This window comes from Furipterus horrens, unplaced genomic scaffold, assembly GCF_987537825.1.
Source record: "Furipterus horrens unplaced genomic scaffold, mFurHor1.1.pri manual_scaffold_10, whole genome shotgun sequence".
In the NCBI taxonomy this organism is placed as follows: domain Eukaryota; kingdom Metazoa; phylum Chordata; class Mammalia; order Chiroptera; family Furipteridae; genus Furipterus; species Furipterus horrens.
The window spans coordinates 23423768-23436624 of record NW_028327180.1 but is presented as its reverse complement, the minus strand read 5'-3'; the positions used below and the strand labels follow the sequence as shown (position 1 = coordinate 23436624).

Sequence of the window (12857 nt, the reverse complement as noted above, 5' to 3'; positions counted from 1 at the left end):
TAGGGTATATTCTCAGCAGAGGACTCACTGGGTCAGCCAAGATTTGGAAACAGTCTAAATACTTAGCCCATCGGTAGATGAGTAGATAAAAAAGCTGTGGTATATTTACACAATAGATCATGCAGCCACAAAAACAAAACAAAACAAAACAAAAAACTCTTACATTTTGCAACAGCATGGATGGACCTGGAGAAAATTATGCTAAGTGAATTAAGCCAGTCAATGAAAGAAAAATACTACATGATTTCACTTATTTATATAATCTAATGAACACAATAACCAATGAACAAAACAGTAACAGAAGCTTAGATCCATAAAACAGACTGGCAGCTGCCAGGGAGGAAGCGGTGGGGTAGGATGAGTGAGAAAAGGTGAAGAGATTAACCCAAAAGCTTTTATGCACAACCCACGGACATGGGAAACAACGCAGGGATTGCCTTGGGGTGGGGAGATGATGGGGCTGGGCAGAGGTGGGGAAGGGAGAGGAGGCGGGAACAGCTAAAACAGCATAAACAATAAAATAAAACTAACTAACTAAATATATCTTTATTATATTGCCAACGGAATTACAGTTTTCTTGTCTTCCTTTTTACTGACACAATTGAAAGAAGTTCTGCCACACTACCCAGTTCAGAAAATTTCTTGAGTAATAACATAAAAACAACACTGAGTGAGAATTCACCCAAACCACCTCTGTAATCAAGGTCAATGCATATCTTTTAAAATGTATACAAATTATGTAATCAGGTGTTATTTTATTATATCTATAAGTTTTCTAAATAATTTAAAAAATGAGTTGTCAGATATAATTTAATTTTTGTGAAGTCATATTAGTAAATAATTATGTTGAAATTTACATAGTAAAGAGTTATATTTTAATGAAAGTGATACTAGTATATAGATTTTTAAATATGCTAACCTCATTTTCTTCTGCTCTTATCATAAGGAATACACTTTTCTTCTTAAAATAGAGGTGACATAGGACTGATTGTTGTCTTTTTTCAGGATGGAAGCAAGAACACTTAAGAGAGAGTCAGTAAATGGATCCAGTTCCTGAAACAAGAAACACTTCCCGGTGATTTCCGGCAATTTACTTTACTTTATTGTCAGTAGTTGCGCCCCTCCATAGTGTATCACCTTACATTTCCTTTAAGGCTGCACAGATGAGACTTAGAATAAAATAATTACCTTGATGTTCAGCAACACCTTAATGAACACTAGGTTTTGCCATTAATAAAAAATTGAAAATAAATTACTAAAATAAAAAAAAAAGGAGTTTTAATGGGCAATAAATTAGCAGTTTAAGTAGCTCAGAGATTAATAGTAACTTTGTGGTTTAAGTTTTATTTTACACTGTTGGGGTGGAAATGCAAATTGGTTCAACCACTGTGGAAAGCAATAATGGAGTTACCTCAAAAAATTAAAAATGAAACTGGCTTATGACCCAGCAATTCCATTTCTGGGAATTTATCCAAAGAAACCTGAAATACCTATGTTTTCTTCTATGTAATTTATTGCTTCTGATTTGAAAGTTTTGAGTTGATTTTTGTATATGGGAACAAACAGCAGTCTAATTTTATTCTTCTGCATGTGGTTTATCAATTTCCTCAGTACTATTTTATTAAAGAGTCTTCCTTTGCTCCATTGTAATTTTTTGACTCCTTTTATCAAAACTTATTTGTCCACAAGCATGTGCATTTATTTCTGGGCTCCCAATTCTTTTCTATTTTTCTGTGTGTCTATTTTCCTGCCAATACCATGCTGTTTTGATTATCATAACTTAGTAGTATAATTTGAGTTCAAGGAATGTGATGCATTCGGCTTGACCTTTTTTCATAGGGTTGCTTTGGCTATTGGGGATCTTCTGTCATTCCATAAAAATATGATAATTTATTTTGTTCTATTTATTTAAAAATGTCATCGGACTTTTGATGGGGATTGCATTAACTCTGTGTATTGTTTTGCATAATATGGACATTTTTAACTATGTTGATTCTCCCATTTTATTGCCTTTTTCATTTTCTTTTAATAATTGCTTTATATTTTTCAGTATATGGGCTTTCACATCCTTTGTTATTTATTCCTAGGTAATTTATTCTTTTTGTTGCAATTGGAAAAGAAAAAGTTTAAATTTCTTTTTTCTGAAATTTCATTGTTAGTATATAAGAATGTATTAGAATTTTGTACATTGATTTTATATCTTGCAACTTTACTGTATTTGTTAATTCTTTCTAAAAGTTTTTTCTGGTGGCATCTTTAGGGTTTTGTATAAAAAGAACCATGTTACCTGTAAATAGTGACACTTTTACTTCTTCATTTCCCATTTGGATGCCTTTTATTTCTTTCTCTTGCCTGATTGCTCTTGCTAGGACTTCCAGTACTATGTTGAATAAGAGTGGTAAGAGTGGACATCCCTGTTTTACTACTGATCTTAAAGAAAAAGCTTTCAGTTTTTCACCATTGAGTATGATATTAGCTGAGCATTTGACATTTATGACCTTTATTGTGTATTTTATTGAATTCTTTAATCATAAATGGATGTTGTAGTTTATCAAGTGCTTTTTCTGCATCTATTGCAGAATTTGCAAATGCTGAACCATCCTTGTGCCCTTGGAATGAACCCCACTTGATCATAACGCAATACTTTTTTAATGCATTATTGCATTATACTAGTTATTTAAATATTTTTCAATTATTTTTACCAGCAAATGTTATTTTTAAAAAATCGTACTTTTTTGTGAATAAAACTAAAGCTGAAACAGACTAGTTTATGCCCCATGTATGATAGCTTTATGTGATTTTGTAAATCTCCAGTGAAAAACTTTCATGTTTAAAGACTTTTGTATGAACAATTTTTATGTCAAACTGTTCAATTTTACCCTTAAGAAGTTTCTACTGAAAACCTCAATTTATATTAATGTACATACATTTATTTCTTTCTAAAGTGCATAGAATGTACTCATATGTGTGTAGTAAGTGCTTGCTACTCATATAAATATGTTTTAAAATTATGGCAATAGATTGTCTGACACATACATCATTCTGGTCACATTTATGCAAATAACTTGGCTGGTACTTATTATTAATCTCCGAAAGAAGACAATATGCTATCTTAGGTAAAAATTACCTGGCCCAATTAACATGCTACACTACTCCATTAAAATGCTGTTGCACAATTTCATGCTTCCCACTGTTGTTCCTCCTGTGTAAGGCTTACATTCTTAAAAGTCTTATAGAAACACATAATAAGAATTTTAAAGCAGTGTGATTTTTAATAAAAGATCAGAAGTTATCTTTAAGTCTAGGGCTTCAAAGACCAATTTCATAAATTTATTTTTTTAAATCTATAGAGTAATCTTCTGAGGACTAGTTAGAGGTAGTTTACATTAGTCTCTTTAGGAAGCTGTTTGCAGGATATCATTGTAACCACAGAGGGACGATAGCTTAAATTTTTGTCATTCTATATCTCTTTGTAACTTACGCCAGTTTGAATAGAGGCCCACAGAGAAAAGAGTAAGTGGGAAAATATTTCAATTACCTTTCTAAAATATACAGTGGCATTGTATTCAAAGGGTTGCTCAATGGCTTCATGGAGAAATGAATTGCCTGCATCATCTAAAGGGGCTGTTTTTTTAATAAGTATTTTTGCAGTCAGAGTTTGGAGATGTAGTAATTTGATTAGAAACAGAATGAAAGACTGAAGAGGGAAATTTGTAAGTTTGACTAAAAGAATTGATGAATGCCCTGAAGGCCACACTGCTTGAGGTGATGGGGGACACCCACAGAGAAAGAAATGTGGACTGCTGTGTTCCCCATTTCTAGTACCAGTTTCAGTTTCTCCATACCTAAGTATTCTGGACATTATGAACAACCAGTTCTTATGCACAAATTTCATTCTAATAGAGTGCTAATAGTATTTATTTCTAAAGGTATTGTACTCTTCATATGTGAAAATCCGAAATCTAGAAAAGCTATTTTAGAGGTGATTTACATCAGATGTCCCATAGAAAGTATTTTTCTCTGCAGATCAGTGTGATTTAGCGTTAATACCAGGAATAGAACATCTGTGTCCCCAAATATAAAACCCAGGCATGATGAGACATGCATGTCTCTTAAACTCTTCTGTAATCATGAAAAAATAGGTAACAGCATGTCATGTGTAAAGAACAATAGCTAGATTATTATAAGCAAACATGAAAGAAATTAAGTTATAAAGCATTAAAGATTGAAAGAGTGGTAGGGAAGGATGATATAGTAATTGGAAACCAGAAGAATGAAAAAGTTGGTAACCTTGGAAAAGCCTGTCATCCTTGAGCCTGTAATTTAAACATTTTTCCAAACCTATTTCAGTCTTAGTCCTGAATTCATAAGTCTGCAGTAGAATTATATTTGCTTGAAGTTCATACTGTTGATGACAAGATGAAATTGTGTGTACAACTAGTATAAATATAGCAAGAATTCTATCTAGTAAGGCTACATAACAAAAAAGATGAAATTATAACTGAAAACAAGTTGTATGACTTCTTACTAACTCACTATCAGAAGCAAAAGCTTGATGCAATCTGACATTGCACCAAAATTGAATTTTTATTTAGAGCAAGCAAATCGCATTTTCAGAGAGGTCTGATGGAAGATTCTATATTTTAAATATATCATTTTTTTATCTCAACTTTATTGGCCAGTAAGTTATTTTGGGAATTGCACTTCTACTCTCTTAATATCCACCAGTGAATTTGAAAAAAATATTAAATTCATATTTAATCTTTTTTTGTGGAAAAACAATGATTGCAAAAGACTCATTTACAGTACTCACATTCAAGAGATTTAGCTTGTAAAATCCAGATAAAGTAGTTTTTCATTATTTTAAATAATGAAATTCCAAACTACCTTACACTGAGCATCTGTACATTACATTTTGACTATGTGATCCTGACTTATTAGACCTATGAAATTATATTTACCTGAAAATAATTTAATGATAAATTACTCTATAAAAAACTTCCATAAAAACATTAAAAGGAGAGCATTTTTGTGGTAATTGTAAAATAAGAAGTATTACGTTGAGGAGAAAATTAGATATATACATCTTTAAACTTAGAGAATGCATAGAAGACTGAATAGCTTTAGGCTCTGACCAATAGAATTTTCACAAAACTCACTTAACAAGTATTATATGACTACCTGCTATGTGTAAGGCACTGTACTAAGCATGTCTGGAATAAAAACACCATTAAACAAGGCCCTTAACCCTTTGAGTGACAATGTCGCTGTGAGCGATGCTGACCAATTTCCCCAAAAGTGCCAGCGTCTCTTCCAGCGACTCTTTTTGCAATAGCTATAAATGAAAATAACAATGGAATACTTCATATTTTATGTTTTGTTCTTTTTTTTGTACCTCGTGTTATATATTGATATAATTTTTTCTCATGTTGATCCAAATTTTGAATTACACATGGCACTCAAAGGGTTAAAAGAAATAGTAAAATGTGATGCTCAATTTTATATGTCAACTAGGTTATGGTACCCAGTTGTCTGGTCAAGCTCCTATTCTAGATGTTGTGAAGGTGTTTGTGGAGGCCATTAACATTTACCATTAGCTGACAACTTGAGCTGCCCTCAGGTGAGGAGGCCTGATTCAATCAGTTGAAGACCTTACAATTTAAGAATGAGGTTTCTCAGACTTAAACAAAGAAATCGTGCTTGAGTTTACAGCCTGCTTACAGATTTAAGACTCAAGACTAAAACAATTTGTGTCTGACTTTCCGTTCTGCTGATCTTAGCTGTGGATTTGAGACTCAAGACTACATCAACTCTTATCTGATTTTCTTCCTGGTTGACCTGTCCTACAAATTTCAAATTTGCCACACCACCCACTACCACCTGAGTCAATTTCTTAAAATAAAGACATCAACATAGAGTGACAAATACACATACACATAAAGATATAGATAATCCTATTGGTTCTATTTCTCTGTATAAAAACGTTCTCAGATAATATTCAACAATTTTCTCATGAAATTGTTTATAATTAAATATTTAAATCTAGTGGAATATTGCACCAGGTAGCTTACACACTCTGAAATTAAAATGTCTTGTGTTTAAACATAGAAAACAAAATGAGTTCAAATGAGGAATAATTATTTAGTTCAACATTTATTCTCAAAGCATAACATGGTCAATGTCTTCCTATTTCTACCACTGTATTCCTGTGTATCATGAAAGCATCTTTTTATACATAGTCTATTATTAAGCCAATCTCACACTAAGGAATAAAAATAAAGCAATCGAATTTTATATACCTTAGTCATTATTTCATAAAAATGGACTGTAGTAATTACATAAGAAATATATTTTTTCTTTGAATAAATAAAAGCTCTATAGTCACATTTAACAATCATAAGTGGGTCATGGTTTTAATCAAGTCACCGTTATCTATATTATTCTTAATGCTTTAAAAAATATATTGGTTAGCTGAAATATTCTTATATTTTAATTTCAACATCCAAAGCAGTAGAAATGTCATAAATTTAAACACATATACACTATTAAAGTTGCCCTCTTCTTAAAAATACAAATCTGATTTTCATACTCTTCCATAAAAGTATAGAAATTTTAGTAATTTTTTGGTTTATGTAATATAAGTATGCCACTTTTCTATTTCTATATATTTTTATTTTGCATAAAATTTGCAGGGGCTGTGACTTGCAAAATGTGATGCAGGAAATTAGTTCTTAATAACTAATTATCTCTGCTTGGTCACTGCTGATAGGGGTTCTCAGATCGAAAGATATGAGTCAAGACTGTAATCATTGGTATTTGGTTTCTACCTCTTATAAATTTTTAAATTTTTATAGAAACTCATTTATAATTTACATATATTTATGCATATGTATGTAATTTTTCTCTACAGGTATTCAGGTATATAATGGAGATAAATAAACAGAATTCTATATACTTTCTACTCTAGATATTTAGAAGAAAGTATGAGGACCCAAAGGCTTTAAAGAGAAAAAATTCAGGTAAGAAAACTTTACATCCCTCTTGTCCAGACACAACAAACTGTCACATTAAGTTTTTGCTTACTCTTTTAGCTTTAGATTCCAAATTGTAAAATTAATTCATCTATAGCCATTGAAAAATGTTCTGGAAAAACACATTCTTTAAGACTTGAGTCAAATTGTGTTGAACTATTTACTGGTATTCTGGAACAGCACACATATAATGCAAGAAGAACATTCTTTGCCTCTACATGTGTAAATCAAATTCATGAGGTGTATAGTTTTATAATGGAAATACAGATTTTACAGATTATTTTACTAGAATTAGTACTTGAAGTTTCAATGTCAGTTAGCTACAAAACTGCTGGTCCTGTAGAAATCAAAGAGAAACTCTCCTGCCAAACTATTTTGTTTTTATTTAAATAATAATATGACATCACATTTTTTATACCTGTTTGCTAGCCAAGATTCCTAATCCATAATGTTTTTATAAAAACATGAATGTGGTATAAAATGTAATGGCTTGCAAATATTTGTATTTTATATATATTTATTTACACACATATACATGCACATACCTTACTCATAATCGATCTATTAATATTGATATTATATGATCATAAACCAGAATAAAATTGCATGTATAATTTAAAATGCTTTTTACTTGTAAACAATAGCTTAAAAATGGTAACAATACTATTTAGATTTTACCCCATAACTAAAATACTTTGCAATTAAACATAGGTTCATCTGTTTCAAACAATCACAACATATTGAGTCAAATTACTTCCTTTATTGGAATTAAGAGGCCATTAGACTACTTTGTCCTACAGAGTGTCTGGAGGGAAGCTTCCCTATCTTATCTCGCTCTCATAATTTTTCTTCTCATTTTGGGGCATGGCTTTAAGATGTAAATTGTTATCTCCATACAGGAGTGGGCAAAAGTAGGTTACAGTTGTAATACATAAATAATACAATATTAATAAATAACAATACAAAAATAAACTGTATTTCACATACTGTTTAGCTCAGTGGATTGAGCGTCGGCCTGCGAGCTAAGTGTCGCTGGTTCGATCTTCCAGTCAGGGTACATCAGAGAAGGAAAACTCTGACTCCAAAAAACCTCCGCTGCCTTGCGGCATACCTCTTCAGGGGAAAGGCTAAGGGAGTAAACCCCGACAGAAAATCTGGAGCCGGAGTCCCTAAGAAGGTTTGACGTTGTAGTCAACACCGGCAACTCCTGCGGCGCACCTGAAGCCAAGCTGTATTGACTCCGTCTTTCCCTTGGACCCTTCAGCTGCGAAGAGAGGGGGGGTCTGCTGCATGGGCAACAGCAGACCCTCCATATCACCCTGCCCAGGCTCTGTAGCTTCAGCGTCATCACAAGATGTCGATTCAACACGGGAGGAGACAGATACCATGTCACTCCCGAGTCGGACTGCACAGCCATTCTCGGCGGTGCAGATAGACTCTTAAGAAGCTACATCATCGTCTCTCGAGACGGACGGCTGCCGACGACGATATGGCAGTATAAAATAATTATAATTTCTTTCTTGTAAAAATTATCCTTAATATATATATAAATCACATAAGGTACACATAAATAAATAAGTGGATATTTCCCATGTAAATCTAAATCATTCCTTTCATTGAGCCCTCATGAAAAAATGAGATAAAGAAGAAAAGTGATATTTATAAAGTACTTATTGATTATATCCCAATTTTCTACCAGATTATATACATGTTATTTTCTTTCTTTTTGTTAAAGTGAACATTATCTCCAAAAATGGGAGGTGTTCTAAATTAAGGAGCAGGTGAAGTTATGATGTTGCATTAGATTTTGGCATTTCACTTCTGTTGCCTTCATTTTAATTAAAAACAAATAATTAAGAATGTATGGTATATTATTTTTGCCTCAAATATAAAACTTGCATAAGTAACACCAATGTCATAGTTCTAATATTTTCCTCCTGATACACCTCACATATGTATATATTTAAATGTATTTCTAAAACATGTCAACTTAAAAAAACTGCTGCATAAAAATGAAAATATGTTATTAAAATACTTGCCTGGAACCCAAGGAGCTTTTCACTAGGCTTAATGTGTCTCTGAAATTCACACTCTATGGGTTGTATCACTTTGATTCCATCTTCATAAAAAACATAGAACATGTTTCCAATTCCCAGACCTTAGAAATAAAAACACATTCAAAAGTTCAAAATGAAATTATCAGAAAACTTTACAACCAATACTCAGTGTCCCTCATAAGGCTGACAGATCAATTGTGAAGCCATGTAATGCTAGGAAAGCAAACTATATGCGACCTTCATTGATGCCCAAGCAACTTTGTGATATTATGCAGATATTCTTTATTCTCCCCAATCTTCAATTCATTGATTTCTCTAATACAATCCAATACATTTTCATATATTTATAATAGTTATAAATGGAAATAATAAACTCTTCGATACACAGATTATGTCTAGAACCTTCTCCAATTATGTGTTAAAAAATAAAACTACTTTTTGAAGACTTGTATTTATTCTACTACTTTTATTAGAGATTCCTGGAGAAAATAAAACTTCATTCTTTGTAGGTTTGTAGGAATTTAGTTTCTATAATACTTTTTAGAAACAAAGAGACCAAATCCTCCAGATATTGGAGAACACATATTTTCCTATACTAATGTTTATAAATATAATCTTACAAAAATGTCCTTTATATTATTTTTTTTATACTGGCAGTATTTGGGGCCTATTTCTAAAAGTTGAATTTAAGGTTTTAGGGGAAAAAAACCTCGATATACTAGTTGGAATCATATTTTTTTTTTTTTTTCACACTAGAGATCTAACTGTGTGGCATCTCAGAATTTTTTCCACTTTATAAATCCAAACCTAACTGGCACAGGACACACAAAAATGAGATACCGGTAAGCAGCTGGGGTTAACTGAGGCCTGCACCTGGGGAGCCTCTGCATCTTCTTGCAAACCCACTCTCTTCATTTCCTCTGTTTCTGCCTTGTTCCAACATGTCCAACTTAAGCACCTGTAGTCGTCTTTCCTCTTTAGATCTTCACCTGAGTAGGTCCCTTTCCCAGTCCTGTTGCTTTCCACAACCCTGGTTATCCAGTCTAATTACACCTTACATGATTCAGTGATAGCGTATGTTCTTTAAAAGATGAGCAATGAATGATATAGAAACCTAGGTAGTTTGGAAAGTCAGGTCATTTTTGCTTAAAATGTTAAATTCTAAAAACACTTATAAAGAGTAAGTTAATCAATTTAAATACAAAAATATCTCTCAGCATTATTTAAATTTTAATTGAGAATATCTGCAAGGTCTATTAAGTCAAGCCTGAGGATCACAATAAAAACATGTTTATTTGTAAAATTATTTGTTCAACTTTAGACATATATTTTTAAAGACTTTTATTTATTTGTTATTAAAGAGAGGGTAAAGGAAGGAGAAAGAGAGAGAGAAAAACATTGACTGGTTGCCTCTTACACCTATGTGCACCTGGCCCACAACCCAGGATGTGCCCTCACTGGGAATTGAACCAGTAACCTTTTGGATTACAGGATGACACCCAATCCACTGAACCATACCAGTCAGGGCTAGACATATTTATTCTTATCAAATATGTTCTTAGTTTAAAGAGTCACCCATTCTGCCTATCTAGCCACATGTCCATCTATTCTTGATTTATAGGAAAATGTATTCAAACATAATTATGACTTTGTCAATGTTTATAATTATCCCTTAGCACATGAAATTATTTCTACCTAATCACACATATACATTTTAAATGACCCCAGATGGTTTCAATACATCTCTATTGTTTTATAATTTCAATTACTTATATTTTAATATATGTAATCTTTATCAGTTAATTAAACATATTGAGTCCAGAGAGAGTACTACATTAAAGTGGGATAGTTCTGAATAGCAGAAGTGGTAAAAACTAAAGTCAAGCCATATTTAAAAAAAAGAAAATTCAGTAGTTTTCACCTATCTTTTATAATTATAGTTGTGCATAAAGGACAATAAATTCCATGCCCAATGAATAAAAATTTTTTAAAAACATCAGTTTTTAATGCAAAAAATGATTGGTATCAGTAAACCTTACCTAAGATTGATGTGTGTGATACCAATGGCTATCAATTTAACATTAATTTTGTTGAAACTTATGGACATAACCAAGCAATAATGTGGTATCTGATTGTGAATTGTCAATTACATATTATGTTTGATAATTATTACAAGGCCCATAACATTTTTGAATGAATGTGATTCTGCTCTCCTTCAGCTGCTGCAAAATTATCCTTCACCTGCTGCAAAATTATCCTTCACCAACAGGAATGTGAGCATGTTTGAATCTGACACTACTCTAAAACTTCCTGCCCTTCCTTGTTATGTTACTTCTCCACATTCTGTACACAGTATGCCACTGAACTGTCACGTTGATGGAATTTCGGAGCTCCGTTTTCCTCTATAAGCCACTTAATCCATCCAGCTCACCCTATCTATCGGAGAGACTATCTTCTTGCTTTTTAAAATGTGAATCACACATCAGCGTTTTTACAAAGTATAAACGACTTTTTAGGTAAGAAGTTATTGAAGAAATACCAACATCATTATATAAGGTTCAGTTTCTTTTTGCATTTTATTGTTTCCAAACTCCTTAGTGTTTATGAAATAGTGATGTCAACAAAATACCGCACATAAATATCTTACATAAAATAATAATTATAAAGTGAACAGTAATGTATCAGCCTCATTGCTGTGAAATAAAACTTCTTATATCTTTTAGAGTCAACCCTGAGTTCCTCCTTCCCTACCCACAAGAAATATACTAGTTTATTGCCACTATTTTTCTGCTAGACATATATCATTCATCAAAAATTTTATTTAAGTTTTAGAAGAAGAATTTATGATAGGCATATATGTTGCAGATGTGTTTCTTTCTAAATTTGCTGGTATAACATTGTACATGTATACATTTATTAGGAACATAGTGGGCACAGAACAATATAAATTACCTGGTGATGGAAATGTTGATAACAAGAAGGAAATGCAGACTTTCATTTTGTACATTCATTGGCTTTATTTGTAAAGAACCACTTTTGTGTATATTCATTAAAACTGGTAAGTTCAATTAAAACTAATAAGTTTCTATGTCCTAACCTTTTTTTGAAAGGGGATGGAGGAATGTAACAAAGAGAGAGGCCCTTCTCAGGATTTAAACAGCTCTGAGGCACATCATGGCCATAGAACTTCCTGGTGTACGAGGGTGAAGTTATTGTGTGGGTCACAATGTCCCAGTCTGAAGTTCAGAGATAATCACTATACTTATATCATACAGATGTTGTAAGGATTAAATGAGATGAAGAAATTAAAACAACAGAATGAATAACTGTCACTATTTTGTAACTGATACTCTCTCTTCTTTGAAACATTAGTGGGAAAACACACTTGGTGAAATGTATAATACCCTGAATATGATTCCTGTTCTCATGTTTTCCTCAAGTCCATACTGTGAGATATACTGCTAAATTGCTGTTCTCTGTGATAGCAAATTCTATGAATCCATGAACTTCTAAAAGTTCAATTTGATTTTCTAGTGGACCAGTTCTGAAAGTTAATCTTTTCAGTAGATAGACAAAGTCAAAGCTATTTTTATAATAATACTAAGACATCATTTGTGTTTTTCTTCTCTCAGTCTCACAAATCAGATTGTCACAGAAGTAGAATGCAGTTTTCAACAGGTTACGTGACACATGATGTCAAGTGATGTCACAGCAACCCAATGCAGAAGCAGACATGGGAATCCAGCATTTCCTATCCAGTCAGACATTT

The 12857-nt window shown here is 32.4% G+C and overlaps 1 protein-coding gene across 1 annotated transcript in view; it reads right to left on the bottom strand.

Moving 5' to 3' along the window:
* FSTL5 (follistatin like 5) overlaps nucleotides 1-12857 on the bottom strand; it is a 494569-nt gene that overhangs the window by 64682 nt on the left and 417030 nt on the right. The window contains exon 11 of the mRNA XM_090288197.1: nucleotides 9071-9189. Coding sequence (XP_090144323.1) covers nucleotides 9071-9189 — 119 coding nt within the window. The remainder of the gene's footprint in view (nucleotides 1-9070; nucleotides 9190-12857) is intronic.